Below are 27,719 nucleotides of genomic sequence, written 5' to 3'. Positions count from 1 at the left end.
TTGAAAAGAAATAAAATAAAAATCAAGTACCTTGATTCATTACATGCTTGTAACCCTTGTAGTTGTTGTTGAAGTGTAGTCTGATTGTATTCTGTTAAGAGAGAAAAGAAATTCAGGGACAACATATGCACTCCGCGCCTCCTGTTATCTGCACAAATGGACATGCCAAGTAATAACCTTCAAGACGTATCCTAGACAATGGAGTAGGAACACAACACTCTTTCTTGTTTGAAAATCAGAAACAACTATCGAAGGTCTAAGGACACGTCGATACAGGGGGGAAAAGAAGGGGAGCAATAACAATATGGATATCCATTCATTCCCAGGCTAGAATCAACGTAGCAAAAAAGAGATCAAACTCCAGGGATAATAGTAGTAGTAAAGTAGCCCGACGATGATAATGATGACGATGTTGATAGTCTGAAAAGAAGATACATGAATTCGAAGGATATAAAAGGAGCCCTGCTCGGATGGTATGGTTTAAGGGAGAAAAAAAGGGCTAAGAAACAATCGTGGCAACAGCTGGGTGTTTTTTTCTTCTTTTCTTTCCCGTGTTTGATATCGGAGGAATAACAAAGAACGCCGCTCATCATTCTGGAGGTATATGGGAGGAGAGCGAATGATGAGCGATAGAAAGAGGAATAGGAAACGATATATGTGAACACATCACAAATCCCGATGCTCCAAATACGCGGGAAAACCGCAAGACGTTAAGAGCCAAAGAAATAGCTGCCATGCATGCAAACATCATAGAAGGCCACTCATGGGGTCAACCTCACACAACACTCCTTATTCGTAGATCATACCAGACGCCGTCGCCATGCTAACCCAAATGATGCATATGTACCTTTTAACATGAATAGAAGCAAAAAGAAGAACTCCATGTAAAGAACAAGACCCTTGACATCCTTTCGCTGGAAGATACCGGGATTAGAAAACCGGCATCTACTCTCCGTTGGAGGCTGGCTTGGAAGCAGCAGGCTCCTTAGGGATTGCGATCAGTTTATGATACATTTCTTGAAGTTTAGCCCCTCCGGCGTCTTTGTTGGGCCAGTAGTGTACCGAAACATATTGCCTATTGAGGGAGTCAGTATACTTTGTTCGGAACAGAAGCCGGATTGCATTGGACATACCATAAACGAGTCTCCAAAGACGACATGGAGCCCTGGCCCTTCAGATTTTGACCGATGAATTCACCGACCTTTCCAAGTAGACGTCTCAACTCCGTAGCCCTTTCAGCCTTGCTCGGGAAATTCTCTTTAGTAACGGCTGACACCTTCTTCAGATTCTCGCGAATGGGCTTGAAGAACAAGCGAGCCATGTCCTCTTTGCCGGCGGAGTAGCCATTCTCATGAGGCTTACGACGCCGAATGTCCTCACTGGATGCGTCGGAGGTTCTATGACGGCTTCGTTCGCCTTCATGCATGGATCTGGGTCGATCGTGGCTGGGAGTATGGTGTCGTTCAACACTATCTCTGGCGCCGTGGGTATGAGACCGATGCCTGGAACGTTCTGTTTCCCGGTGGCCTCTACGAGAAAGAGACGGTGCGGGCGAAGCCGAGACGCTGTTGCTGGCATGCGTACGGGAACCTTTCCGGTTATTCCGGTGATGATTCTCGACAGCTCTCTTCGCGCTGACACTCGAACCGTTGGTGACTTTGTCACGAAGAACAGATAACAGATAGTCTGCGCGACGAACAAGGTGAACGGCTCCTGGAGACTTCGTTGTCTTGTCCTCAGCATTCATACGTTCATTTTTCCTCTCAACACGGTGTTCTTCAAGGAAGAACTTGTCGCCAAGGCCAAGGTCGGGATCGTCTCGGATCTGCGTCCAAGCACCATATCCGTGCCGCGCAATACCGATACACAGCATCCCGTCCTCGCGTGCACCCCATGGACACGTATAGTCCGCGGCTTTAGTGGCTTCCGGTATCCGGAAATTCTTGAAGTCAGGCACGGCGGCCGTCGCCTCCTTCAAAATACGCATTTCCGTCGGACGTTCCACAATAGTGTACGCATTAAGACGCTTGACCCCATGAAGATCGAATAAGACCGCCTTCTTTTCTTTCTTCGTCGGCACCTTACCAGCGTGTTCAAGGGCCTCGAGTTTCTCTATGTCTTCCCGCACCAGATCGGCAGCCTTGTCAGTTATTTCGCGGAGCGCAGCCTTGACCGTCTCTCTATCACGGTCAAGAAGACGTGCCTCACGAACGACATCCTCCTCACGTTCTACCATATTTCCGAAACGAAGGTAGGCACGCAGAAGATGGCGGTATTCTTTCTCCACAAGGGGTCGTTTCGGGTCCGACTGAGCATTTGAGTCGGAGTCATCGCCATTCTCCATACTGACCTGTGCTCTCGCTAATCTCTTGGCTTTGCGTTCTTCACGGGTATCCCGTGCATCACCCGGTGCATTGCGCTTGCGGGGTCGGTTCTGCTCAATGACTTCGGCAAGATAGCGTTCGTCGGCTTTCTTCTTCTCCTCTGCCTTGATCTCCTCCAGCTGTTCTTTGGGTATGATGTCATCCCAACTAAGGTCGTCCACCTTGATGTCAACATATTCGAAGGCTCGAAGGAACTCTTCGCCACCGTCAGCTTGAATCTCCTCAGCCTGTTCGGTCTGATGAAGTTCTGCGTTTGCGAGGACTGAGTCGATATCGAGTTGTTCAAGCTTCTCCTGGTTACCAGTCTGCTCGAACATCCTCTGGCCACGACGTTTGAGAATACGTGAAATATCCTCTGTCGAGTTTGGCTCGCTGACCGAAATTCCACTACGAGCCATCTTGTTTTGAATCTCTGACGCCTCCTTGTCAGTAACACCACGTTGGATTGTGATAAACTCGAGTAGAAGCTTGTTGCGAGCTCTCTCAATCACTTCCTCCTCCACGGTATCCTTCGACACCAGGCGATACACACTAACCGGCCTCGTCTGTCCAATACGGTGCGCTCTGGCCATGGCTTGAAGATCAGCCTGGGGGTTCCAGTCAGAATCAAACAAGACTACAGTATCTGCCGTCATAAGGTTGATTCCAAGACCACCAGCTCGGGTAGACAAAATGAACGCAAAGTCATTGCTTCCAGGAGCATTGTAGTGTTCAATTGCCAAACGACGTGCAGCCGCAGGGATAGTACCATCCAGTCGTTGATATGTATATCCGCGGAATTCCATATAATCACCGAGGATGTCAAGCATCTTAACCATCTGACTGAAGATCAACACACGGTGACCGTCACGTTTCAGCTTGGCAAGAAGCTGATCCAAAAGCATCATTTTACCACTGCTGGTGATCATTGCCCTCAGAACATCCTCCCGGCGGGTACTACCTTCCAGAATCCTGGCTTCGGCATTGGGGAACATGAATGGATGGTTACTTGCTTTCTTCAGCTCCATCATGATGTTCAGAAGTGATTGTTTCTGACCTCTGGCTCCGTCATTGAGCGCAGCGTAATTCTTGGTGAGAATGTTCTTGTAGTACTCCAGTTGGACGTCGGAGAGCTCGACGCGAATGATCTTTTCGGTCTTGGGGGGAAGGTCAGACTCCACTTTCGACTTCGTTCGCCGTAGCATGAAGGGTTGAATAGCTTTCGTCAGCTCCGCAAGCTTATGAGAGGCAGCTTCTGCGTTCAAGTCCATGTCGGCATCAATGTGTACCAGGCCCGGATTTAAGAAGTCTAGAAGGGCAGAGAGTTCTGCAAGGTTGTTTTGAATAGGAGTTCCGGTGATGAGAAGTCGAGCCGGAGACCTGAACTCGAGCAACTTCAAATATAGCTGAGATTCGCGATTCTTCAACCGATGTGCCTCATCAACGGCCATAAACTGCCATTTGAACTGGCTCAGGAAGGTCGAGTCCAGCAGGACATACTCATATGTTGTGAGGAGTACATTGAACTTAGGGCGTCGGGGGTTCCCGTCTACCATAAGCTCATGTTCACGCAGAACTGTGCGTGCAGCCTCATTGCCATTGTAGACAACATAGTTTAGGTCAGGGGTCCAGTGGTCGAAGGTCTCAGCCCAGGATGGCATCGTCGACAGCGGGACGACCACCACGAAAGGCCCTTGCTGGCGGCGCACGTGGCGTAGCCAGTTGATAAAGGCAACGGTCTGTACGGTCTTACCAAGACCCATCTCGTCGGCCAGCACAACGTTGCGGTTCTTCACCCAGTTGAAAGCCATGAAGTTGACACCTTTCACCTGGAACTCCTTCAGCTGGCCATTCTGTAGGAAGCTAGGTGTGCTCTTGATTGTTTCGAATGACTTGCGCGTGGCTGGGTTGGTTTCGGACTTGTCTGACACCGGGGGGCGAGAGGAGCGATCTAGAAAACGGTCTATCTCGCGCTGAGCAATATTACTAACGAGATCTTCACTCTCCCATGTACAAGAGTCGTAAAACAGGCGCTTCCATTTGACGAAGTACTCCGTCCCTTCGTCGCCTTCGCGCATTCCGATGACTCGCTCAACTTGTTTGTAATCCTCAATTGCGTCTACATCCCGCTCACGATCGAGGTTCCATTTCTCCCGATCCTCGGGGGCAACATCTGCATCATTCTTGAGGCGGACGTCTTCGGACAGTGTTTTGCGTATGTAATTGTCAAGGCGGCGGGTACTACGACAGTTGGCAAGACTCTCGGCCGTTTCCCATGTGGCATGGTAATGGGATTTGCCTTGCCATTTGATGTAGAACTCAAAGTCGTGGCGGCCGACGTCGAGGCTACTTGGGTCCACACCATCCTTGAGGCGATGATTGAGCACAATATCGACAGCTGGGCGATCATCCTCCACGGTATTCACCCAATAATTCTGCGTCATTTCCTCTGGGTCATCCTCGAACATGGAATCATCATCATCTTCGTTGTAATTCGAGACCCGAGAAGCATTCCTCGTTGAGAAACGAACCTCAGGGTGCGAAGGTGCATCGTTTGATGTGGCTTGAAGGAGCCGCCGTCGCCTCGCCTTACTTGTACGAGCACGGGGACCCCCGTACTCATCGCTGTCCGAGTCTTCGGAGAACGACGACTGTGTTGCGGAGCGGGAGGGACGTTTCGAGGTGGGTTGTGAGGCCGCAGCGCGTCGACGCTTAGCACGGGGTGCTACAGCATCAGAGTCGTCCGAGTCCGAGTCTGATTCGACTATTTGACGCGTCGTGCGGGCTCTTGCGCTTCGGCGAAGGCCGTATAGATCGGGGTTCTGTCGGATATAGTCTGATTCATTGACCGACGATGATTTCCGTTTCGTGCCACGCCTGGTTTCTGATGATGAAGAGTTTTCAGAGCCGGATGCATTGCTCTGGTCCTCGTCATTTTCCATCCCAAAAGCATCCTCATCTCCCTCCGCGTCTGGGGAGCCGGCATTATAGGACTCGTCTGCGGCGTCTTCCTCGGGGGAGGATGATGAATCGCGTGCGGCATGGTTTGCAAAGGAGTCGGATAGGTGGTCTTCACTCTCGCTGACTGCAAGATCATCTCTGCTGCTTGCAGCATCGGAGGCAGGTGATGCGGAGTACCCATTCATCAAGGCCATTGTGGCCGATGGTTCGGAGGTAGATGGGATCACCATGCTAGTAGCTATTGATGATGAGAGGCATCAGCATTGAAGCCCGGTACGAGGCCGGAGAGGGATGGAAGACACGGCATAGTGTAAAACAGGTTTACGCGACTCAGATTCCACTAGAACCGAACAGAATAGGTAGGTGAACGAGGTAGGAGATGGAGGTATGATGGAAGGGCATGTTTTTGATGGCGGGCTGGATGAAACGCGACGGAGAGTGATAGGGAAGAGATGGGGGATAATAGGGGCAAATCCGAAGGCAAAAACAGGTACAGGAGAGGAAAGCCAGCCAGACCTTGACCAGGAGGAACCCGAGAACCCCTCAATACACCAGATGTAGGGGATATCTGGAGTTCTTCGGTGGGTCGAGACCGTGGAGAAGTACCCCGGCCGACAGTGGCAGGACACGTCTAGGAAAAAGCTAGGAAAGACAAATAAAATACTTACATTCCATAGCTTGGTGACCCCTAATCAGGGAAAAACGAAGAAGTAAATGGTGACAAAGTTGAAGGGAAAAGGTGGGGGGGGAGGGGAGGATGGAATGGTGGAGGCAGCAAAGGAACGATGGGAGGCCGCTGAGAATATGATGAGGGAGTAGGAAGAGTGTTGTACGTTCGGCTGGAGGTGGACGAGTCGCCGTGAAGGGATTGGCTGCCCGCCTGATCCCTCAGGCTGCCATTGCCCGCCATGCTCTGTGCGGTTTAGCGCGCCTCAAGCGAGCCTTCAAGCGTACTAGCGCGCTTTCTTTGTCACGTGTGTCTCGGGAAAGGAGCTACTTTTCTTCCGAGCAGAATCAGTCAATGTGAACAGTCAGCCAATCAGCACCGCCAGAAATAATGCAGCCCGGAAACAGTTGTAGCCTGAGGCAGTCACGGTTGCCCACAATGCCCGGCATAGTTTTCTCTCCAAAGAGCCCCTCCTCATCGGGGTTCTCCAGCAACGTTTCTACCTCGCTCTCTCTTTGGTGCTGCCTGTGCAGAGATCTGGCGCGTTCGCATTTTGCCAGTCCAACCGCCGCCGTGTGATCGGCTTCATCCAGCACAGTTCACCCTTTAAGCGATCTTACTGCTTCTTTTTGCAGCTGCTCCCCCACTACATCGGTTTCGCGCATCCGACTTGATCTGAACATTAGCCATCATGTCTGACAAGCTTACCCGGTATGCCTCCTTATGTCCACCTTATTGGTTTCTTCTTGGTCACACCAGCTAACAGATCTCGGTTTTCAGTGTTGCTATTGTCAACAGTGACAAAGTGAGTTTCCTATACCCCGCGGCATACGCTGCCAACAACCATGTGTCGACGCTTCAACGTATACTGAGACATCTCGCTTGGCTGGTAATAGTGCAAACCCAAGGTACGCGAATCTTCCGATGGTCCTGCTTTCTTCGCGCCCTCAGACCTACCTTCTAACGCTCTACCCTTTCTCCTCTTTTAGAAATGTCGCCAGGAATGTAAGAAGTCTTGCCCCGTCGTCCGTACGGGTAAGCTCTGTATCGAGGTCACTCCCGAGTCCAAGATTGCCTTCATCTCCGAGCGCCTCTGTATCGGTTGCGGTATCTGTCCCAAGAAATGCCCCTTCGGTGCCATTCACATCATCAACCTGCCGACCAACTTGGAGACTCAAGTTACCCACCGTTACTCCGCCAACAGTTTCAAGCTTCACCGTCTTCCCATGCCCCGTCCCGGACAGGTGCTTGGTCTCGTCGGTACCAACGGTATTGGAAAGAGTACGGCGTTGAAGATTCTCAGTGGAAAGCTGAAGCCCAACCTTGGACGTTTTGACAACCCTCCCGACTGGGAAGAAATCCTCAAGTACTTCCGTGGTTCCGAACTGCAGAGTACGTATATAGAGTACCCTGGAGTCGAGCTAGACAGACTTCTAATTGTACGCAGACTACTTCACCAAGGTTCTGGAGGACGATCTCAAGGCTGTTGTCAAGCCTCAATATGTCGATCAGATTCCCAGGGCTGTCAAGGGCCCCGTTCAGAACGTTGGAGACCTCATCAAGGCCCGCGCCCAGTTGGGCAACCTGGAACACATTCTCGACACTCTTGGTATGGCACAGTTGCAAATTGAGCGTTGTGATAACTCTGCTAATGATATATGCAGAGTTGAGACAGGTCCAGGACCGTGATATCGGTCACCTTTCTGGTGGAGAGCTCCAGCGTTTCGCCATTGGTCTGGTTTGCGTCCAGAAGGCCGACGTGTAAGACCAAAATCTAGAACCGTTTTTCTATGCGCAAGAGCTGACAAACTTTACAGCTACATGTTTGACGAGCCTTCCTCCTATCTTGATGTTAAGCAGCGTCTCGCCGCCGCTCGCTCCATCAGAGAGCTTCTTCGCCCTGACGATTATGTCATCGTTGTCGAGCACGATTTGTCTGTTCTTGATTACCTGTCTGATTTCGTCTGTGTGCTCTACGGAAGACCCGCCCTCTACGGTGTGGTTACTCTGCCTGCTTCCGTCCGTGAAGGTATCAACATCTTCTTGGATGGTCACATCCCCACCGAGAACTTGCGATTCCGCGAGGAATCTCTTACTTTCCGTCTTGCTGAGTCTGGTGATGACTTTATGGTGGACCGGGCCCGTGCTTTCTCCTACCCCAGCATGGAGAAGACTCTCGGTAACTTCCACCTTAAGATCGATGCTGGAAGCTTCACCGACTCTGAGATCATTGTCATGATGGGTGAGAACGGAACCGGAAAGACCACATTCTGTAAAATGCTTGCTGGTGCTGAGAAGCCTGACGGTGGCAAGAGCGTTCCTCGCCTGAACATTTCCATGAAGCCTCAGAAGATCACCCCCAAGTTCCAGGGTACCGTCCGTCAGCTGTTCTTCAAGCGTATCAAGGCTGCGTTCCTGTCGCCCCAATTCCAGACTGATGTCTACAAGCCCCTCAAGATTGATGACTTCATTGACCAGGAAGTTCAGAACCTGTCTGGTGGTGAATTGCAGCGTGTTGCCATTGTCCTGGCTCTGGGAATTCCCGCCGATATCTACCTCATTGACGAGCCTAGTGCTTACCTGGACTCCGAGCAGCGTATCGTGGCCTCCAGGGTCATCAAGCGTTTCATCATGCACACCAAGAAGACTGCATTCATCGTCGAGCACGATTTCATCATGGCCACTTATCTCGCCGATCGTGTCATCGTCTTCGACGGTAAGCCCTCCGTCGATGCTCACGCCAATGCCCCTGAGTCCCTGGTCACTGGTTGCAACACTTTCTTGAAGAACCTGGATGTCACCTTCCGTCGTGACCCCAACAGTTACCGCCCTCGTATCAACAAGTACCAGTCCCAGATGGACCAGGAGCAGAAGTTGGCCGGCAACTACGTAAGTCTACAATCTTCTTACCTCAGCACTGGCATGGTTCAGCCGTGTTGGTATGGTCTCTGTTTGATTAGAAGTGTAATACTAACCTGCATTCTCCCCAGTTCTTCTTGGAAGAAGAGAAATGAAGAGGTTGTTCCGGGCAAGTATGACCGCGTGCCTCACCAACGTGACGGCCGCGACTCGGACCAGCGGCGTCGCTATCGTCGCTGGGGCTACCTTCGGGTAGTGGCGTTTTTCGGCGTTACAAAGGCCTCTGCAGCTCAGAGAAGGCGGCGCCGCTGCCGTGGCGTGCGCCTTCCTGATGATGTGGATGGTGCTTTGGAGGAGGATGACGAAGAGGGAGCGGACGACTTGTTCGGCTAGGTAGGAGCAGTGGTTTAACCTGTTCCAGTTAATCCTCTCTGGCCTCCCCCCTTGTCGTCGCTCATGGTCGTCCCTCCCCAGCGCCATCCACGCCTGCATAGTTCAATCTAGTCCTCTTCACGATGGTTCGGAGTGAAGACACCACGAGACTAGTCTATTAGATTATGTTTGGGTATACGGATTTCCTGGATGGCGCAGTCATGTCGGAGTTACAATGTTTGTCAAAAGAGTTCAAGGTTATTCGCGACATGGATGGTCCGCCGACAAAAAAGGGTGTCGGTGAGGGGAAAAAAAGATTAGCTGGTTATGGTCAAGCTAGGTGGCCACTGTCCAAAAGATTTCTTTTTTTTCTGAACATATTTCATTACGCTAGTCATTCACTTCGTATATATCACTTGCTTTTCTTTCTCAAAGAATGATAAAGTCAATCTAGGACGGTATGGTAAACTCTACGTAAGTAGCTTGTGTACTACGCCTACAGAACAGATTCCCTCCGAAAATGTCCGTCTCCACCGCATGTCATACTCCTCCGGTAAGGGACAGACCTCCCACATTTTGATCGCTGGATCACATGAATAATATCGAAAAGTACTATAGAACGATACAAACGAAGCATTTCATTCCAACCTGTCATTGCACATGACGTGCCGTGATGCGTACCGGTGTGTTTGTGGTTGTTTTAATAGTGGTGATTTGTCATGATGATGGTGATAGACTATATATATCTTCAGTACTCCATTGAGGTACTACTATTTCAACTCAAAGTTGAACCCAAGAAATGGACGCCATGACTTAAGTCCCGGAGGCTATGTCAAATTACTATATCTACTAGCTATGCCATAGAATATCGAAGGTAATGTATCGGTATTTTCACATGTCAAGAAATGCATATATCAATCGTGTGAGCGCTAGACATACAGAGTCGATATACTGGGGCAGCAAAGACGACAGACGCGTCCACCAGAATCCGACACTACAAGTGTAGAGTCAGTCAGCATCCATTGGCAATTACCTATGGAACCGGTAGTAGTGTGTGCATCTACTTAATCTTCTTCAATCTCCCCCTCTTCACTACCGGAGTGGACGGCCTTTTCCTCTTTCTTTCCATCATCGGTTGCCGCTGGAGTCCGCTCGCGACGGTCCCGGTCTCGCATGGCACCGCGGCTGCGTTCGCGCTCTCGACTATCACGTCGGTACCGCTTCGCAGAGCGACTGGCAACGCTTTCCGTGTCGCTGTCGCGTCTGCGCCTACGATCATTGCTTGTGGTGCTTCGGGTATCGGCACCATAATCCAGCTCATCCCGACCTCCCCGGGGATCACCGCGTGTGCGATAGAGGCGTTCGCGCTCTTCCTCACGCTCGCGGCGCTCGCGTTCGTAATGGCTAAGAGGGCGTGCGCTGCGATCCCGGTCCCAGTCACGATCGCGGTCCCTATCCCGCTCACGCTCACGGTAACGTTCCCTGTCTCGATCGCGCTCTTCCCGTCTCTCTCGGACGGGCGATAGGCCGCTGGCCTTGCGGTAGGAGCGTTCACGATCTGCTTGGGCTTTACGGCGATCTGCCTCGTAGGCATCTGGTTCTGGGGTCCGGCTTAGACGGCTAGACGTTCCCCTTCTTTCGCCTCTATAGGATGGCCCGCTGCGATGATCACGATCACGGTCGTGGTGATCACGGCGACTTCCGCGATCCCTATCGCGGGTCTCGCGGTCTCGTTCCGCATCCTCCTCCTTCTCCTTCAGGCGGCGGATGACCTTGTCAAAGGCGGCCTGTCGGAGCTCATCGGTCTCCAGAGACTTGTACTCATCGAATCTTTCGATCCGCGGCTGCACCTGTTCCCAAGTATCAGTTGCACGGACAGGGGGATCGAGACGCTTGATCCGGGAACGCAGTGAATCTATAGCGCGGCGCTGATGACGGTCCGCAGCGTGCTTCTCTTCCTCGCTTCGTCGGACAGCCTTCTCCTGGATACGCTGGAAAATCAGTTGAAGTATCTCCGGATCAATGTTGGCTGTCCGGCGATCCCCAGATACAGCAGCGTTGAACTCCTCCAGAGTGGTCTTTGGTGTAACCTCGAAGCGTTTGTCCTGAGTACAGGTTAGTGACAGAAAACAGAAAACTGGGTTTAATCACACTCACGTCAAGTACATCCAAGACATCATTACGCGGGCCACGCAGTGAGCGTTCTTCTTCTTCAACCATATCCCAAAACAAATCCAGGGGAGATGACCCGGAGTTACCCAGGATACCGACGTACCGAGGATCCTCGTGGATCAAGGGGTAGATGTTCATCCACTTGCTTCCAGCCTTGATCTTACCCTGAGATCTCAGCTCCTTTAGAAGCTCGATAAACTGCTCGCGGGCATGACGCTCTTTTCTCGCCTTTGCAGCCTTTTGTTGCTGACGCGCATCATTGAAGGCCCGCTCAAGGGACTTGATGTGGTTCTCGAATGCAGTCAGGATATCGGACTTGCTCAGGGTTCTGAACTTGTCGTCGCTTTGGACTTTGTCATTCGACTGAATAATCGCCTGTGCTTCAGACCAGCGTGTGTATGGTTCCAGGTCCAGGGACTTCAAGATAGTCACCAGCTCATCCATGGCAGCTTTACGCTTGACAGCTTCCTCCTCGATGTGCTCCTTCTTGAGCTCAACAATGTACTCCTCGAAGAGCTGGCGCCTCTCGTTTTCATCATCCGTAGATCTAAAGATGGTTTCGCCCTCGATGATCGGTCGGATGGTCTTCCAGCGACTGTAATGTTTGATCTCAGGATGGCGCTTCAACATGGTATTGAAATCTGCTCTGAGCTTAGCGAATCTTTCTTTCGCCCGATCCTTTTCCTGCATGCGAACCTCGACCGCATATTTTTCAAATGCTGCCTTGCGGTCTCTGGGGTCTTTGAGGGCACGATACTGAGGATCCTTGATGGTTTCGCGCATGGTCTGTTCCCAGCTCCAGTCGGGTTGCACGTTGTGGCGCTTCAGCATCTTCATGAACGCGTTCTCTGCCTCTTCGAGAGAGCCGTACTCAGGTTCGGCTTGCTGTGTGCCTAGAATAGGAGCCGCGGCGATTCCGTTGGTATCCATCGAACCATATCCTCCACGTCGGTCGCCATAGCCTCGATCATAGTCGTCGCGGTCACGCTGTTGTGGGTAAGAAGAAAACGAGCTAACACCACCTGCAACGAAAGTCGGGGCCCTATGCACAAACACGTTAGGCTCATAAGCGCATTGAGAGGCAAGTTTGGGTATGAACTTACGCCACTGGAGGAGCCTGAGGCGCTGGAGCCTGTGCCAGAGCAGATTTGTAAACATCTGGCATCTCCCAAGTGCTTTGCTTGGTTTCGGTGTTGTACCAGTATTTCCGACCACCCTCAGCAGTATATTCCTTCCACGGCTGGTTTGCCAACGCACGCTATATGAAAAATGACAATGAATTAGCATCCAGGAGCATAATAAATGGCACTGTCATTTTGAAAAGGGCATAAGAACACATACCTCAACAGGCGTCATTAGCTCGATGGGCTTCGCCCACTGCGTCGCCTTCGTCTGTACATTGTAGTAGTAAACTCGACCATCAGAGTTACGCGCCTCCTGCCAAAGGGGAGGCGCGCCAGCCGGACCGTTCATGGGATTCATATCGAAGTTGCAGAAGCTGCCGGGAACAGATACTGCTGTTGCGACGATAAGGGAAGGTCGGGAAAAAGCAGCGTTCGAAGAAGCTCGCCGGGGTTCCTGCGCTAAGACTGTTTGTCGTGTTTGCAGCGTCCCGGGGTATCGAACACCTCCACCCGGCGCGCCTGGGTCCCTGGCTGCTCTTAAATTAAATGCGCATCGAGGGGATTTCCATCTGTTGCCTTCTTTTGACCTTCCTGGTGTCGGTTGCCTGTGCGCGTGCTATCCCTTTACCCCGTTACGAGAAGAAGAGCATGCGGCTGTTGTTCTCGCCATGCCGAGTCTCGACATCCCCGGGGAATTCCTCAGACATGCTGTTCTAGATACAGTTGTCCCGCATGCTTCAGATGCCGACTTAGAAGCAGCTCTGACGTCTGCTTTAGAAAATGGCGCAGATGATCTCACTTCTGTGCTTTCGCTAATACCGCAACGCTCTCTTCTGTTCTTCGGTATGCTACGACCTGCTGGCCTGATCGAGCTCTATCTCTTACTCATATGTAGCGTGATACAGATGAGTTCTGCACCGTTCGCGTTGTCCTACGGCTATCCAATTGCTCCCCACCTAGCCTGAAACAGTATCTTCCGCATCTCGAAGTCCGACTCGATGCCTTTGCCATTGATCCCGCCGAAACCGTCGCGGAGAATCCGACCCCGACTCGGGACCTCATATTCTCAGGGGTTGTAGATGCACAGGAGCCATTGGTGGTGGTGAATGAGTTTGAGCGAGACACCGGTGGGGGCAACCACGTATATGTGATCTGGAGTGTCAAGGCATTCTTGAGTAAGGTCCCCGTTCAAGTTCCAGTATCCTATCGTGCTGATAAACTCCAGAGCGCCCTCGCATACGCATTCAACACCCTTCCCTCCTCTTCATCGCCTCCGCTAGCCTCAACCCAGCTGAAAGCCGACAGCAAGAGTCTCGGGGAGACGACTACCTGCCGCCTCTGATCCCGGCCTCTACAAATATTCTACAGCCGCTATCGAGTGACAAATCCTTGGATCAAAAAGATCCATTCCTCCCCGCATCTAGGCTTCTGCGAGTTGTACCGGCGAAATACAGTGAAGACCCCATATATAACGTCCAGCAGCATTCCGGCCACCCCATACGCATAGTTCCTGCTGCCAGTGCAAGGATACGTTATTCTCGACTGAATGCCTATAGTGGACGGCCTACTACCGTTGCGAGCCTCGATTTTGAGGTGACACCATTCCTCAATTGCGATGTCACATTTGACAAGGCAGAGCTTAGCATGTCGGATGGGACGATAGAAACCCTCACAGATGCACCGGGGCTGCTTCCGCCCATCCGTTGCCAGCCGCGAGATGATATTACCCTTGTATACAAGTTAACGCCCGATTATGCGCCTGACCCAAATCCATCAACAACTGTGATGGTCAGTGTTCTGGATATTTCGCTAGAAGCAATCATCCACCTGTCGGACAATTGTAACCCGCGGATCTTGATGCAATGGAGAACCAACGTTGATTTCTCCATGGTCCTCAACCCAACTTTTGGGGGTCCTAGCCAAGCTCTACAACGGAACAACCGCCCTGCAAGTCTTCCGATGACACCCAACCAAAGCAACGCCGCAGCGGGGACCGCCACGCCTAATCGAAGCTCCCTGAGAGAGCGGGCATACTCAACCGCAGGCCTTGGTGTATCGGTTTCGTTCAGTGGCCCTCCACATGTCGAAGTAGGAAAGCCCTTTGCTTGGAGTATCTTCATCGTGAACCGATCCTCCGGTTCGCGCAAATTCTCGATAGTTGCAATCCCCCGCCGGAAGAAGCTGGACCCACGGGGACATACCGTGCGACCATCTTCTTCATCTGCGACGAGCCGCAAAGATGCTCAGGTCGCGGAAGCTGTAACGGATGATAATATCGTTCATGCACTCCAGAAAAGTGTAGTTGGCCAGGAAGCAGAACTCATTTCTCTGAGTACTGACGTTCGGGCTGGGTGAGTAGCTTCACATCTTCCTTTCCTATTACCCTAGCTGACTATCTCACAGTCCCCTTTTGCCTGGCACCTGTTTTTCTACGGAACTGAAATTGCTTCCCTTGGCGGTGGGGGCACTCCGTCTGGAAGCTGTACGTCTGGTGGATGTAAATACGAATGAGATGATTGATATTAAGGATCTCCCGGACATCCATTCCTTTGACAGGAAAGGTAAGCCGACCGAGGTGGTCAGTTGAGAAGAGGTCTGGGTTATCCTTATGATAGATAGCTTGAAGGCTGGCTAGCTACGATGCATGTTTATGGACTTGGCTATCTTTACGTTTCAAGGGGTGATAGCATGATTAGCGGGTGGTGACAAGAAATAGATATTCGTCAAGTCTCATTATGAGTTGCATGTACATCATATCAATAGAGCATTTAATTGTATATACTAAGCGTTGGATCTCCCCCGACGGTACTAGTAGTAGTCATTATAAGATTTCCCTAAGTAAAAAGGAGAAGGGGGGCTATAAAAGCGGCAATGCAGACCCTCCGCCTCAAAAAGCAGCGGGCGGGCGGAGATGGGCGGATGATCACGCGAGCGGATTGGTCCAAGGGGCGGGGGAAGAAGTTCGAACCCCCGGCAGGATGACATGACCTCGATCTTGCATCTTCGCTGCCTCGAGAATACTACCGTTCCTCTTGTTCGTTCTATTTAACGGGGGCTTGAATCGCTGGTCGACCTAAACCCAAATCTAACCCGCTTCTTCTTTTCTTCTTTTGTACACCATACACAGTACGCCCGTCTCATCGACACCTACCGCGACGATCAACTGACGCCGGGTTCCAGGAGTCGTCGGGAGGCTTGCTTAGTATTTGCCTGCTCGCCCTTGTTTCGCCTGTGCGCGCTTTCTGGCAGTCCTTTGCGTCATACTCGCCCCGAGCCCGCCAACCGGGATTTCCAGGCCGTTCGCCTTCGATCCCCTTCCATCTTGCCAATCACTTATCGTCTATCATCGCCCTTCGTCATGTTCTCCACTGGTCGTCGAAGAATACTCGATGGACTCAATCGGAGGTACATCTACGGCCGTCTGGTATGTGAAACTTTTGGTCTCAATTCCATCCTATCTCACCCAAGGGGGGCGCTTTCTACATTTTTGTCGTAAAAGCAATATTGTCTTACAAATAAATCTTGTCCTATGAGGCAACTCATCACTGATTTCACTTCTTCCATTCTTCTCCTTTTTAGCCATTGCTTCACGCCATAATCTTTCTCATCGAAATGGCGGCTGCAATGCGACTTGCCGCTAAGTTCAACTCTTACTATGCGGAGAAACCAGGTAAGGCTGTCATGCTGCTGCTCCCTTGCTAGGCGCCTTCAGGAGTTGACTGACTTTGCGTCGTCTTTAGTTTTAACCACCATGGTTACCAATGCAGTAAGAGTTCCTTCGAACGAATCATTTGTCGTTGGCATATGATCGACTGACGTTGGACGGCATGTTAGATCCTTGGTGGGATCGCAGACACGGTCGCACAGTTGATCACGGCTTTCAAAGCGCGTGGAGGACGCCGGCCTTCTGATGGTAACGATCTCATTTCGATCGAGATCCACGACCTTGATAAAGAGAAGCCGCCTGCTCTTGGGGAGCTGGGACATGCTAGACATTTGGCGCCGGCCTTCGACTTTGAGCGTCTGACTCGCTTCATGTCATACGGTTTCTTCATGGCCCCAGTTCAGTTTCATTGGTTCGGTTTCTTGTCCAGGACGTTCCCCCTTACCAAGAGAAACCCGTCGATTCCCGCTCTCAAACGAGTGTGCGTGGATCAGCTGATGTTCGCTCCTTTCGGTATGAAGCGTCTCCAGAGGAAGAAGAACGCGCTTTCTGTTTGCTAATGACATCACCAGGTCTGGCGTGCTTCTTTTCCTTCATGACGGTCGCCGAGGGAGGAGGTAGGAGAGCATTGACTCGCAAGTTCCAGGACGTTTATCTGCCAACCCTCAAGGCCAACTTTGTCCTGTGGCCTGCTGTTCAGATCCTGAACTTCCGTGTCGTACCTATCCAGTTCCAGATTGTGAGTTCCATTGTGACAGATGTCGTGTGCGCTGTGATACTGATACATATTGATTCAGCCCTTTGTGTCCTCCGTCGGTATCGCCTGGACTGCGTATCTGTCGTTGACCAACTCTTCGGAGGACGAGTAAGGGTAGAGCGGGCTCATATTTTGGCTCCCACAAGGTTCTCAATCGTTTCTTCCCTCGTTTGTCTGTCATTATTTCTTCCCCCGCGTTGTTTTGTGCTTACTGGGCGCTGTAAATGAGCTTTGGGGGTTCTGTTATTCTTCCTCTCATGGGTGGTGTATAGGTCATCTTCGTCCAGCAACGTGGGTACACCGGAGTCAATTGCATTGATCGATAAACCACGTCGACAAAAAAGGAATACACCAGTGTTTTTTTTCGGGATTGAACCAGGCACGAGCTCCAATATCTTCTGTAGGCGGGGTTGTCCCCACGAGCGAGCCGGCTTCCATAGACGAGAAATATCGGAACGATTGCTTGATAGATCCACCCCCGGACGCAACAGAACCTCCCATCGCAGCCATGATCCGAGGCTAAGGGGCTCCGAACGGGGCATAACAGGCATAATGTTCACCCCTGAGGCCCCGGACCCTTCCGTCATCGATTCACGGTCGCTGACATCAGTCCCGCATCAGCCCGAGGCGCCCGCGATTCTTCTTCTCTCACCGGCTGCCCCACCACCAGCCCATAACCACCACTTTTACCCCGCCGCCGAACCGAATGAAGTCGTAGCTTCCAGTGCCCGGAGTGACCAGACTCGCTCACCGCGGACCTATTAAGTAGGCATTTTTCTTAATCCCCTCGTACCCCGTGGTGCTACTAATACTACGCTGTCCCCCCCAAATTTCCCCTTCCCTTCTTTTTGTCACCCCACCTCTCTCTCTCCTATTCTCTGACCCCATCCCGGCTGTCGTAGAACCGTCGTTCACCATGTCTCTCACCAACAAGCTCGCTATCACCGATGTCGACCTCAAGGACAAGCGTGTCCTGATCCGGGTATGTTGTTGTTGCCCCGGAAACCCCCACCTTTTCATCAATCATCATCGTGGGGTCGTGGTAGTGCTTCAATGCTAATCAGTCGATTAATGGACAGGTCGACTTCAACGTCCCCCTCAATGACAAGAAGGAGATCACCAACAACCAGCGTATCGTCGGTGCTCTGCCCACCATCAAGTACGCCATCGACAATGGTGCCAAGGCTGTTGTCCTCATGTCCCACCTGGGCCGCCCCGACGGCAAGAAGAACGACAAGTACAGCCTGAAGCCCGTTGTTGCCGAGCTCGAGAAGCTGCTTGGCCGCAGCGTTGTCTTCACTGAGGACTGCGTTGGCCCGGAGGCTGAGGAGGCCGTCAACAAGGCCACTGGTGGCCAGATTGTTCTCCTTGAGAACCTGCGTTTCCACGCCGAGGAGGAGGGCAGCTCCAAGGATGCCGAGGGCAAGAAGGTCAAGGCCGACAAGGAGAAGGTCGCTGAGTTCCGCAAGGGCCTCACTGCTCTTGGTGACGTCTACATCAGTAAGTCATCCTTTTCTCGCATTTCCTAGCTCGAAAGGCTAGTAGTGCATGAGCTCTGTACTAACTGCACGCCACAGACGACGCTTTCGGCACTGCCCACCGTGCTCACTCTTCCATGGTCGGTGTTGACCTTCCTCAGAAGGCTTCTGGTTTCCTCGTCAAGAAGGAGCTCGAGTACTTTGCCAAGGCTCTCGAGAGCCCCCAGCGTCCCTTCCTTGCCATCCTGGGTGGTGCCAAGGTCTCCGACAAGATCCAGCTGATTGACAACCTGCTCCCCAAGGTCAACAGCCTGATCATCACCGGTGCCATGGCCTTCACTTTCAAGAAGACCCTGGAGGGTGTCAAGATCGGAAACAGTCTCTTCGACGAGGCTGGCAGCAAGATCGTCGGCGAGGTCGTCGAGAAGGCCAAGAAGCACGACGTCAAGATCGTTCTCCCCGTTGACTACGTCACTGCCGACAAGTTCGCTGCTGATGCCAAGACTGGCACTGCCACCGATGCTGAGGGTATTCCCGACGGCTACATGGGTCTGGACGTTGGCGAGAAGAGTGTTGAGCTCTACAAGCAGACCATTGCCGAGGCCAAGACCATCCTCTGGAACGGTCCCCCCGGTGTCTTCGAGATGGAGCCCTTCGCCAACGGCACCAAGAAGACCCTCGATGCCGTCGTCTCCGCTGCTCAGTCCGGCTCTATCGTCATCATCGGAGGTGGTGACACTGCCACCGTCGCCGCCAAGTATGGCGTCGAGGACAAGCTCAGCCACGTCTCCACCGGTGGTGGTGCCTCTCTGGAGCTCCTTGAGGGCAAGGAGCTGCCCGGTGTTGCTGCCCTGTCGAGTAAGTAAATTTGACCAGAACATATTATCACACTGGATATGCGGAGATGCTGCATGACAAAAATCCGTTCCATGTTTCTTTGGAGGAGGATGAGCTGTGGTTGAGCTTCCATGCTCTGGACTAGTTGGACAGGCGGGCTTGTTGTAGTACCTTACCTGTCAGCCTTCCCGGCGCCCCCTCAAGACAGGGGACAACTTTACGAATGTAATGTACAAAGAATGATAATTAATCTCATCAAAATACGCGTTTTGCCTATATCATATTCAGGAGAGGTTCTGATGATGCAATCTCTGACTAGTGACGGGTCCGAAGCTGTGAGCGGGGGGATTCAAATGAAGTCGCAATGAGGAGGCCTGAAAGAAGTTGATAGTCGGTGGGGTTCGATTCGATTCATCCAGTAATGGGATGTGTGTAAATAAAATCGTAGACAGTACATAAACGTGTCGATGCAGCACATACACCGCTTCCAGCAAAGTGCAGCAAGCCTGCTACCAGATCTCCCACCGTAGACGACGACGTAGTCTCTGCAGACGAATCAATCCTCCCACGAGCGTGCATCATGGCTAGCCACTTTAGCCACTGGACCGGCACCGCCAAAGCAGACAGACAGACAGACGAATCTCTTTTACTCAAATAAGTTCTATCGACAATTGTTTCATCGATCCACTACCGATGACGAGCCGCGTGAGGGTAAAAAAGCTGCACGTGTAATCAAGTTGATTAATGCTTCGTGGAATTTGCGTGTGTGTGTATGTGTGTGTGTCTTCATCTCAATTAAAACCGACAACCCGTCCGTCATCTAACATTAATTCTATTAATTAGATGCCCCGACCTTCTTCAGTTCCTCTCTGTAGATTCGAGAAAGAGAACCATGTTAGTAGTCCATCATCTGAGCTTTATATGGGTTGTGAAATTGATGGGGAGGGTAGAGATATTGCGCCCATTGGGAATTGACTGATGAGGGTTGATTTGGCTTGGCTTAAAGGGAAAACGTACTTCAGTTGCTTGGAGAAGTCCTCGGCCGCATCGTCATCATCCCAGCTCTCCTCCCACAGGTGAGCGCTTGCGCCGTTGGCAGCAGATCCTTGTTCGGTTTCCTCCTGAGGCCAGTCTGCAAGTAGTGGAAAAAAGCCCCGAGGTCAGCGCAATCCGTCATTCGTAAGATTCATCTTGCCGGCTGTCTGTCTGGGCTGGAAGCGGAGCTAGCTCCCTCTTCTGCATGACAGGGAAGACCAGCGGTCTGTGTTTGTGTGTGGTGTTTCATGGCTAACCTTCAACGGGGAAGTCCTCGAACTCGTCGTCTTCTTCCAGCACGGGGGGCTTCTGTTGCTGTGGCTGTTGGGTAGGCTCGGCCTTGGTGTCCTGGGTCGCGGTGGGATTCGACATGATGGGTAGGAGTGGGATAGGTGTCTTTAGGGAGGTGAAAGGAGGGGTCGTATGAAGGAATCAAAGAGAGAGGAGGGGAGGAGGAGAGGTGAGGAATGAGAGATGACAGATCAGAAGATTGAAAGTGGCGGTGGTGGGTGATGTTGGTTGTTGGCAAGCAAGGTAAATGGAATGAGAGAGAGAGTCGCGGCGGCGGAGGCGGAGACGCAGGCGATGGCGTCGGTTCAACTTTGGCTGGGCGGCACTACTAGAACTAACTAGTCCGCAGTCGGTCAAATCGACCTGACGACGTCAAGCTTTATTGTTATTCCCCTTCAGTTCCCCTCCAGTCTTGCCGGACATACCGGACATGACCCCAGCTCCCATTCTGTCCAACATTTCCTTCCTCCCTCCCTCCCATTCGTGAGACATTTAAATACGATCCCCTCTTCCCGATGCGCTAAATCACTGGTTCGTGATTTCTTGAGAGCCTTGTTCGTGAGCAACTCCCGGCAATTATCCAGTCAGTTGCTCCGCCTCGCCGCCGCAAAGTGGACCGTGGGTTCGACGCTATTATTGTTTCTGGTCCCCGTTGCTTATAATCCCCAGGCCATCCGGCCTAGCCCTTGGGTCGGAGTCGCCTCTCTTTTTTTCTACTTTCGTACAAATTGTTCGCCTTTGGACTATTGTTATTGATTCTCTTGCATCTCCCCCACACCTCTCTCTCTTTCTTGGGTTATGGTCCCGGAGTCTTGCTACGTCCTTGGTGCGTATCGAATGGGAGATTCGATCATCTTCCCATTCCATCTACGTCTGCTTCGGGGCCCTTCGGTTCTTGGTTAATTGATCGCCATACGTCTCGTGCACAACTTCCTTTCTAGTTTTCTTTTCTACTTGCAGGCCTGGTTTTGACCGGGCTCCCTTCTTTTGGAATATGTTTCGCGTAGGCTCCTGGCTCTATGGCAAGAAGCCGGCCTCCACCCAGTCCCTGGACTCTTTGTCCGAACTGCGAGATCGTGAGTGAGCACAGAGGTCTTCTCAGCCCCGTCTAGAATGCGATTAATGGCTGACAATCCATTATTTGGGACTTAAAGTTGAGGATGCTATGAGGGGTATGTCCAATTTTTTATGCGTGATCGAATCCCCGCTCTTCCGGGGTCAGTGCTAAAGGCGCTATGCTGACTGAACCGGTTGGGCCACCAGCTGCCACGTTAATCCTCAATGACGATGTGGACGGCGCCGAAGACGGTCTTTCCGAAGGAACCTCGTCGTTTCATAATGTGCGTATGCCTTTGGTTTGGACAAGTACCTGCCGATCTTCAAAGTCACTAGTTCTGTAGTGCCTCTGCTGATCTACAACTCGTGCCTGGTATAGCTTGGCAGAGGTGTCGTTGCGTTCATTCGGGCCACACTGGGTTTTGAACAGGAGATCATGCGTCAGGGTGTGTAACCAGTGTGACCACTGTCCGGTTAGAGGTGTCGCCTTGATGACTGATGTTTTATAGCCTCGGAGCGACTCAATGCCGCGGAGACGAGTGCCGCCAACGACCAGCATCGCGCGCAACACAACTCTCATGCGCCCAATACGTACCACTCACAAATATATGCTCCCGGGACGGAATTTGCGCTCTGCCAGGCCATGGCGCAGCTCATGAGCGCCGTCGTCGGCGTCCTGAATGAAAGTCTTACGGAAAGTATCAAAGGATTCTATAAGCTCAGAAAGGCCTATATCACCCTAGACGCTATTCTTAAGATGGAGCAAAAGTTCATCATGCAGGCGCGGAACTCCGGGGACACTACCTCTACGGAGAGTCTGGCACGGGGTGTTGGGCAGGGAGCGGGGCCCACGTCCGTTCCTGCATCGCCGGTAGAGCCTGGCGACCTGAAGAAGGGATTTTCGGATCTTTCGATTTCTGCGGACTCCGAAACCTCAGCATCGGGTCCTTCTGATATGTTGAGCCATGATCCTGATTCGGACATTTTCAAGAATCAGATCGACGTGTTCGTCCACTCCGGCGCCAACTTCTGCTTCGGAATTCTTCTCCTCCTAATCTCAATGGTCCCGCCCGCGTTCAGTAAGCTTTTGGGAATCATTGGCTTCCACGGAGACAAGGAACGCGGATTGAGGATGCTTTGGCAGGCCAGTAAATTTCACAACCTGATTGGCGCCCTCGCCGCTTTCTCTATTCTTGGCTATTCAAACGGCTTCGTCCGGTATTGCGATATCATGCCTGACCCCGTCCCTGGCGATGACGTGCAGGGCTATCCCCAGGAACGGCTAGAGGCCTTGCTAGCCCTGATGCGGAAGCGGTTTCCGAAAAGTCAGTTGTGGCTGCTGGAGGAGTCCCGGATGAACGGAGCAAACAAGAAATTAGATGTTGCCTTGGAGCTGCTCTGTGGAGAAGACCGCAGTCCGCTCAAGCAGGTCGAGGCCCTGCGGGTTTTCGAACGGAGTCTGAACGCCATGTATCTTCACAGATACGAGCTTTGTGCGGAGTCTTTCCTCGAGGTATGCTGTCCTGTGATTGACGTATAGAAGATCTTAATCAAACTGACCATTACAGTGCGTCGAACTCAACTCTTGGTCTCGATCACTCTACTACTATATTGCAGGATCGGCCCACCTCAGCCTCTACCGGAACGTGGCTGGTACGGATGCCACCGCGGCAGCCAAACACGCTGAAAAGGCCGTGGAGTACTTCCGGAAGGCACCGCCATTGGCTGGCAAGAAGAAATTCATGGCTCGGCAGCTGCCGTTTGACGTCTTTGTTTCTCGCAAGATCGCCAAGTGGGAGGCTCGCGCCAAGGAGTGGAAGGTGCCTTTGGTGGATGCCGTGGGGGTGGATCCAATTGAAGAGATGATTTTCTTCTGGAACGGACACAGTCGTATGACGCAAGAACAGCTCGAAGAATCCATGACGAAGCTGGCGTGGTCCGAAAGCGAAGCCAATAAGACATGGTCACGCGAAGGTACGGAAGAGAAGGCTATTCTGCAGCTCCTGCGTGCGGCCGTCTTCCGTGCCATGCGCCGGCACGATGAGGCGAAAGAGATCATTCGCACGAGCATCTTCAGCCAGGACAAGTCCCAATTTACTGGACATCTCAAGGATGACTGGATCTACCCGGTGGCACACTTCGAGATGGCGGCCAATCTGTGGATGGAACGGCCGACGTACAGTGCTATCCACGGAGGACCGGAGTCATCTAGCGAGAAACCAGCTGCTGGAAGCACCGAGAACGATATACAGCTGGAGCGTCGCCAAGTGCACGAATGTAAGGAGCACCTAGAGAAGGCGGCCAAGTGGGAGAGCTATGAACTAGACGCGCGCGTTGGGCTCAAAGTGACGGCCGCCCTGGAGGCCGTTGAGAAATGGGAGAGTGCGCACGCGACCACATCCGGATGAGGATGGATGATTGATGTATTATGACGCTGTACATTTACCGCCAGCATTGGAACATTACGATAAGACAAGACATTAAAGGGATAGACGGAGCAATCAATGCATGTTTGTTGTTTTTTTTTTGTTGTTAGTTACAAGGGTACCCTGACCACGTAGGAGCGACAATTACAGATACACATGACCCGCCCGTATCTCTCTCACCTCGTCTAGACCATAGTAGACCTTTCTTGAACTCTTTGACCGACAGTTAGACTTTCCAGCGGTGGCGACGATCACCGTGGGTCGGATAAGTTTCCGGCCCTGTCACCTATCTGCCCCATCGGATGCATCCGTCCCTGACAAGCAGCTCTCTTCTTGGCCGGGTAGAATTGCCCTGTCAGGCTGGGATACGTGCAGGATGTGACTCATGGTGCGTATAGGGGCGATTGAAAGGACCTGATCTATCCAGGAAATTGACGTCGATCCGGCAGACTATTCTACCGAATTGGCCGAATCAGCGTGCGGCGGATGCAAAGAAGCAACGTTGGGAGGGTCCCGTTATCGGACGTCCGATGCTTATGACGCTGCTCCCCGGGTAAAACGGCTTCGGGCTTCGGTTCCACGCCAGTGAAGAAATGTGCCTTAAAGATACTGGCATATCCTGCCCTGACTGAGAGGAGATTTGGATCTTTGCCTCCACTTTGTTTGAATCATTCATTCATTTGTCTCAGGTACTTTGCTCAAACGTGTGGTGGTTGAAACCTCATCTTGAAATATTCATTCCTGTTGCATGTTCGGCAATTATCTTATCCCCCATCTTTACTTTTCGGAGAGTCGGAGATTTTTTTTGCATCATCTTTATCGGGGACATTTTTTTTTAAATTAATTCCGTCCCTCTGATATCATATTCTCCCCTCGCATATGCATACTAGTGACTCGAAGGATTCTATTTACCGTTTATCCACTCGGAATTAAATCAATTGATTGAATCAATATATAGTCCTGCTTGCTGCTCTTGAAGATGTCGCGACCGGAGCACTCCCGCTCATCATCGCTCTCATCCGAAGATGTCGAGTCCTCCGAAGACCACCACCACAGCGCATACGTGCACCCGGACGACCCGACTGCATTGGAGAAGCAAACCACCGCGGCATCGGGCATATCGGCGCTCGAGAACCGTGCGCATTCAGTGATTTCGCGCATTCGCAGTCGCGAACCGGGGCAAACTGCCCGTTTCACGCATCCGCTGTCGCATACTAAGACCTCCGAGGACGTCATTGTCGACTTTGAAGGGCCGGATGATCCCTATAGGCCGATGAATTGGAGTTTTCGCAAGAAGGCGGTTACCACGATTCTGTATGGATTGACTACTATGGGTATGTGCGGTTTATACCTCTTTAATAAAACCTCTTTTAGGTGATGTGGTGCTGACAGTGGCTTTGCGTGCGATTAGGTGCGACTTGGGCTAGTTCGATGTATGCTTGTTTGCTTCTCTACCGTTGCCGCCGATCTATAGTTATTCCAGGTTACTGACAAAGCGCAGTTTCTCCACAGGCACCAAGCAAATCGATGCGGAATTTGGCGTGGGAGAGGAAGTCGGGACATTGGGTACAACGCTGCTGTTGTTCGGTTTCGGTAGGTTTCTTCATCTATATCTATACCCATCATTCGCTCTTCTAGCGCATAAACTGACCCCCTAGTCAGGACTCGGTCCCCTCGTATGGGCACCTCTATCCGAAGTCTACGGACGCAAGCCCGCCGTCCTTGCGCCGTACTTCATCGCCGCCATCTTCTCCTTCGGCACCGCCACAGCCAAAGACCTCCAAACCGTCATGCTGACCCGATTCTTCTGCGGCTTCTTCGGCTCCGCGCCCGTCACCAACACCGGCGGAGTCCTCAGCGACATCTGGACGGCGGAGCAACGCGGCGCCGCCATTGTTGGCTACGCCATGGCCGTCGTCGGCGGACCAGTCCTAGGACCGATTGTCGGCGGAGCCATCTGCCAAAGCTACCTCGGCTGGCGATGGACGGAATACATCACGGGAATCATGATGATGTTCTTCCTAGCGATGGACCTGATCTTCCTAGACGAAAGCTACCCGGCCGTTCTCCTCGTCTACAAAGCCCAACGCCTCCGCTTCGAAACCGGCAACTGGGCCCTGCACGCCCGCCACGAAGAATGGGACGTCACCTTCAAAGAACTCGGCAACAAGTACCTCATCCGGCCCTTCGCCCTCCTCACCACCCCGATCTGCTTCCTCGTCGCCATCTACGCCTCCTTCGTCTACGGCATCCTCTACCTCAGTCTGGCCTCCTTCCCCATCGAATTCCAAGAAGTCCGCGGCTGGAACCAAGTCGTCGGCGCCCTGCCTTTCCTCGCCTACCTCGTCGGCATCCTCTTCGGCGCGTGCATCAACCTCTTCAACCAGAAATTCTACATCGCCCGCTTCAAAGCGAACAATAACTTCCCCGTCCCGGAAGCCCGTCTTCCCCCGATGATGCTCGGCTCGATCGTCTTCGCCGCGGGCCTCTTCATCTTCGCCTGGACCAGCGATCCCCATATCCATTGGATCGCTCCCATCATCGGAGCCGTCTGCATGGGGTTCGGCTTCTTTACCATCTTCCAAGCCGCATTGAATTACCTCATCGATACCTTCCAGAAAGTTTCCGCCAGTGCTGTCGCCGCCAACACTTTCCTGAGAAGTTTGTTCGCCGGCTGTTTTCCCCTCTTCGCTAATATCATGTTTCATCGTTTGGGCGTGGATTGGGCCGCCAGTGTGTTGGGCTTTGTGGCTGTTGCCTTGATTCCCATCCCTTATTTGTTCTATATCTTTGGGAAACGCATTAGGGCTAGGGGGAAGTGGTCCCGCGCTTCGGTTTACGGGTATTGATTTTTTACCCCCCTCTCTACCTTACCTTACTTCGCCTATCTGGATGTCTTTCAGCTCGCTTCCTATACCCTTTGCGTTTCATATATACCCCTCGATTATGTTGGGCTTGTTGTTCATGACTTGAGGTGAAGACGGGCTGGGTTAAAAGTTCTGTTTCCTGTTCACTGGGATTTACTTGTTGGTTTGTCAGATTGTTGTCGTTTGAGATACCTCTTGTTTTCTCTTTTTTTTCTTTCTTTTCTTGTTGATTTTGGCATGGTACGCATAGCATGGCGGGGGGGTTTTGATAGATAGGAACTACTAGTACGTATTATTCAATGATTAATGTCTAGGCTGAGTTGAATAGATTGGTTCGGATATAGCTATTCTTTTTGTATCTTTGCACAGTAAAATAGGTCCAGACAATCAGAGGAGCCATAAGTCGCCGCCGCGCGGCGTTTGTTCTTTTCTTTTCGGCAAATGAACTTTGCGTAATATAATTACTATACCGGGTATTGTGCAGTAATATGATATGTGTAGCTAGCTAGGGTGATAGCTCAGCCCTAAGTGGCTTTGTCAGTGATGTTGTATATCATATCAGAGTGCATAGCCATGGACGTTTTAGTATTGGAGATCATCGGTATTTATCAATCTGTATACGCGTCTGAAACACTAACATGTTATGACTAGTCGAAGGATATAAGTGAGAAAGGAATCTATTTGGATGAAATGATACGATCTCCTTTAACAAAAATTTAGAAAACAACATAAATCCAACTTCCAAAAGATAGGCAACATTCAACCTCAAACATGGAAACGAAAAGGAATG

At 51.8% G+C, this 27,719-nt stretch overlaps 9 protein-coding genes across 9 annotated transcripts; 6 read left to right on the top strand and 3 right to left on the bottom strand.

Annotated features, from left to right (window-relative positions):
* Nucleotides 1-945: 945 nt before the first annotated feature.
* Nucleotides 946-5,999, bottom strand: AKAW2_30773S (chromatin-remodeling ATPase CHD1; the record flags this gene model as incomplete). Its single annotated transcript, XM_041687325.1, has 3 exons — nucleotides 946-1,075; nucleotides 1,134-5,562; nucleotides 5,993-5,999. 3 exons carry the CDS (start codon nucleotides 5,997-5,999, stop codon nucleotides 946-948), a joined length of 4,566 nt encoding a protein of 1,521 aa, XP_041541220.1.
* A 683-nt stretch (nucleotides 6,000-6,682) lies between these two features.
* On the top strand, nucleotides 6,683-9,005 carry RLI1 (ATP-binding cassette domain-containing protein; the record flags this gene model as incomplete). The annotated part of the gene is made up of 8 exons (XM_041687322.1): nucleotides 6,683-6,702; nucleotides 6,772-6,796; nucleotides 6,888-6,899; nucleotides 6,981-7,383; nucleotides 7,439-7,600; nucleotides 7,656-7,752; nucleotides 7,809-8,880; nucleotides 8,982-9,005. The coding sequence occupies 8 exons, from the start codon at nucleotides 6,683-6,685 to the stop codon at nucleotides 9,003-9,005; spliced, it is 1,815 nt and encodes a 604-aa protein (XP_041541219.1).
* A 1,281-nt stretch (nucleotides 9,006-10,286) lies between these two features.
* On the bottom strand, nucleotides 10,287-12,876 carry AKAW2_30771S (snoRNA-splicing protein PRP40; the record flags this gene model as incomplete). The annotated part of the gene is made up of 4 exons (XM_041687321.1): nucleotides 10,287-11,327; nucleotides 11,380-12,436; nucleotides 12,498-12,652; nucleotides 12,736-12,876. 4 exons carry the CDS (start codon nucleotides 12,874-12,876, stop codon nucleotides 10,287-10,289), a joined length of 2,394 nt encoding a protein of 797 aa, XP_041541218.1.
* Nucleotides 12,877-13,186: 310 nt separating this feature from the next.
* On the top strand, nucleotides 13,187-15,105 carry AKAW2_30770A (TRAPP trafficking subunit Trs65 domain-containing protein; the record flags this gene model as incomplete). Its single annotated transcript, XM_041687320.1, has 4 exons — nucleotides 13,187-13,361; nucleotides 13,424-13,693; nucleotides 13,744-14,869; nucleotides 14,922-15,105. The coding sequence occupies 4 exons, from the start codon at nucleotides 13,187-13,189 to the stop codon at nucleotides 15,103-15,105; spliced, it is 1,755 nt and encodes a 584-aa protein (XP_041541217.1).
* A 771-nt stretch (nucleotides 15,106-15,876) lies between these two features.
* Nucleotides 15,877-17,051, top strand: AKAW2_30769A (Mpv17/PMP22 family protein; the record flags this gene model as incomplete). The annotated part of the gene is made up of 6 exons (XM_041687319.1): nucleotides 15,877-15,942; nucleotides 16,098-16,188; nucleotides 16,259-16,284; nucleotides 16,353-16,695; nucleotides 16,755-16,921; nucleotides 16,980-17,051. The coding sequence occupies 6 exons, from the start codon at nucleotides 15,877-15,879 to the stop codon at nucleotides 17,049-17,051; spliced, it is 765 nt and encodes a 254-aa protein (XP_041541216.1).
* An 804-nt stretch (nucleotides 17,052-17,855) lies between these two features.
* On the top strand, nucleotides 17,856-19,283 carry pgkA (phosphoglycerate kinase pgkA; the record flags this gene model as incomplete). The annotated part of the gene is made up of 3 exons (XM_041687318.1): nucleotides 17,856-17,921; nucleotides 18,019-18,439; nucleotides 18,517-19,283. The coding sequence occupies 3 exons, from the start codon at nucleotides 17,856-17,858 to the stop codon at nucleotides 19,281-19,283; spliced, it is 1,254 nt and encodes a 417-aa protein (XP_041541215.1).
* An 806-nt stretch (nucleotides 19,284-20,089) lies between these two features.
* AKAW2_30767S (proteasome regulatory particle lid subunit SEM1) lies at nucleotides 20,090-20,661 on the bottom strand (the record flags this gene model as incomplete). The annotated part of the gene is made up of 3 exons (XM_041687317.1): nucleotides 20,090-20,123; nucleotides 20,272-20,386; nucleotides 20,547-20,661. The coding sequence occupies 3 exons, from the start codon at nucleotides 20,659-20,661 to the stop codon at nucleotides 20,090-20,092; spliced, it is 264 nt and encodes an 87-aa protein (XP_041541214.1).
* A 913-nt stretch (nucleotides 20,662-21,574) lies between these two features.
* Nucleotides 21,575-24,044, top strand: IML2 (TTC39/IML2 family protein; the record flags this gene model as incomplete). Its single annotated transcript, XM_041687316.1, has 6 exons — nucleotides 21,575-21,656; nucleotides 21,735-21,752; nucleotides 21,844-21,920; nucleotides 22,016-22,082; nucleotides 22,146-23,149; nucleotides 23,205-24,044. 6 exons carry the CDS (start codon nucleotides 21,575-21,577, stop codon nucleotides 24,042-24,044), a joined length of 2,088 nt encoding a protein of 695 aa, XP_041541213.1.
* Nucleotides 24,045-25,041: 997 nt separating this feature from the next.
* Nucleotides 25,042-26,911, top strand: AKAW2_30765A (MFS transporter; the record flags this gene model as incomplete). Its single annotated transcript, XM_041687315.1, has 4 exons — nucleotides 25,042-25,396; nucleotides 25,474-25,495; nucleotides 25,564-25,655; nucleotides 25,725-26,911. 4 exons carry the CDS (start codon nucleotides 25,042-25,044, stop codon nucleotides 26,909-26,911), a joined length of 1,656 nt encoding a protein of 551 aa, XP_041541212.1.
* Nucleotides 26,912-27,719: the final 808 nt, after the last annotated feature.

This window comes from Aspergillus luchuensis, chromosome 3, assembly GCF_016861625.1.
Source record: "Aspergillus luchuensis IFO 4308 DNA, chromosome 3, nearly complete sequence".
Classification (NCBI taxonomy): Eukaryota; Fungi; Ascomycota; class Eurotiomycetes; order Eurotiales; family Aspergillaceae; genus Aspergillus; species Aspergillus luchuensis.
The sequence above is the reverse complement of the archived record's forward strand: the minus strand, read 5'-3'. Positions and strand labels throughout refer to the sequence as shown.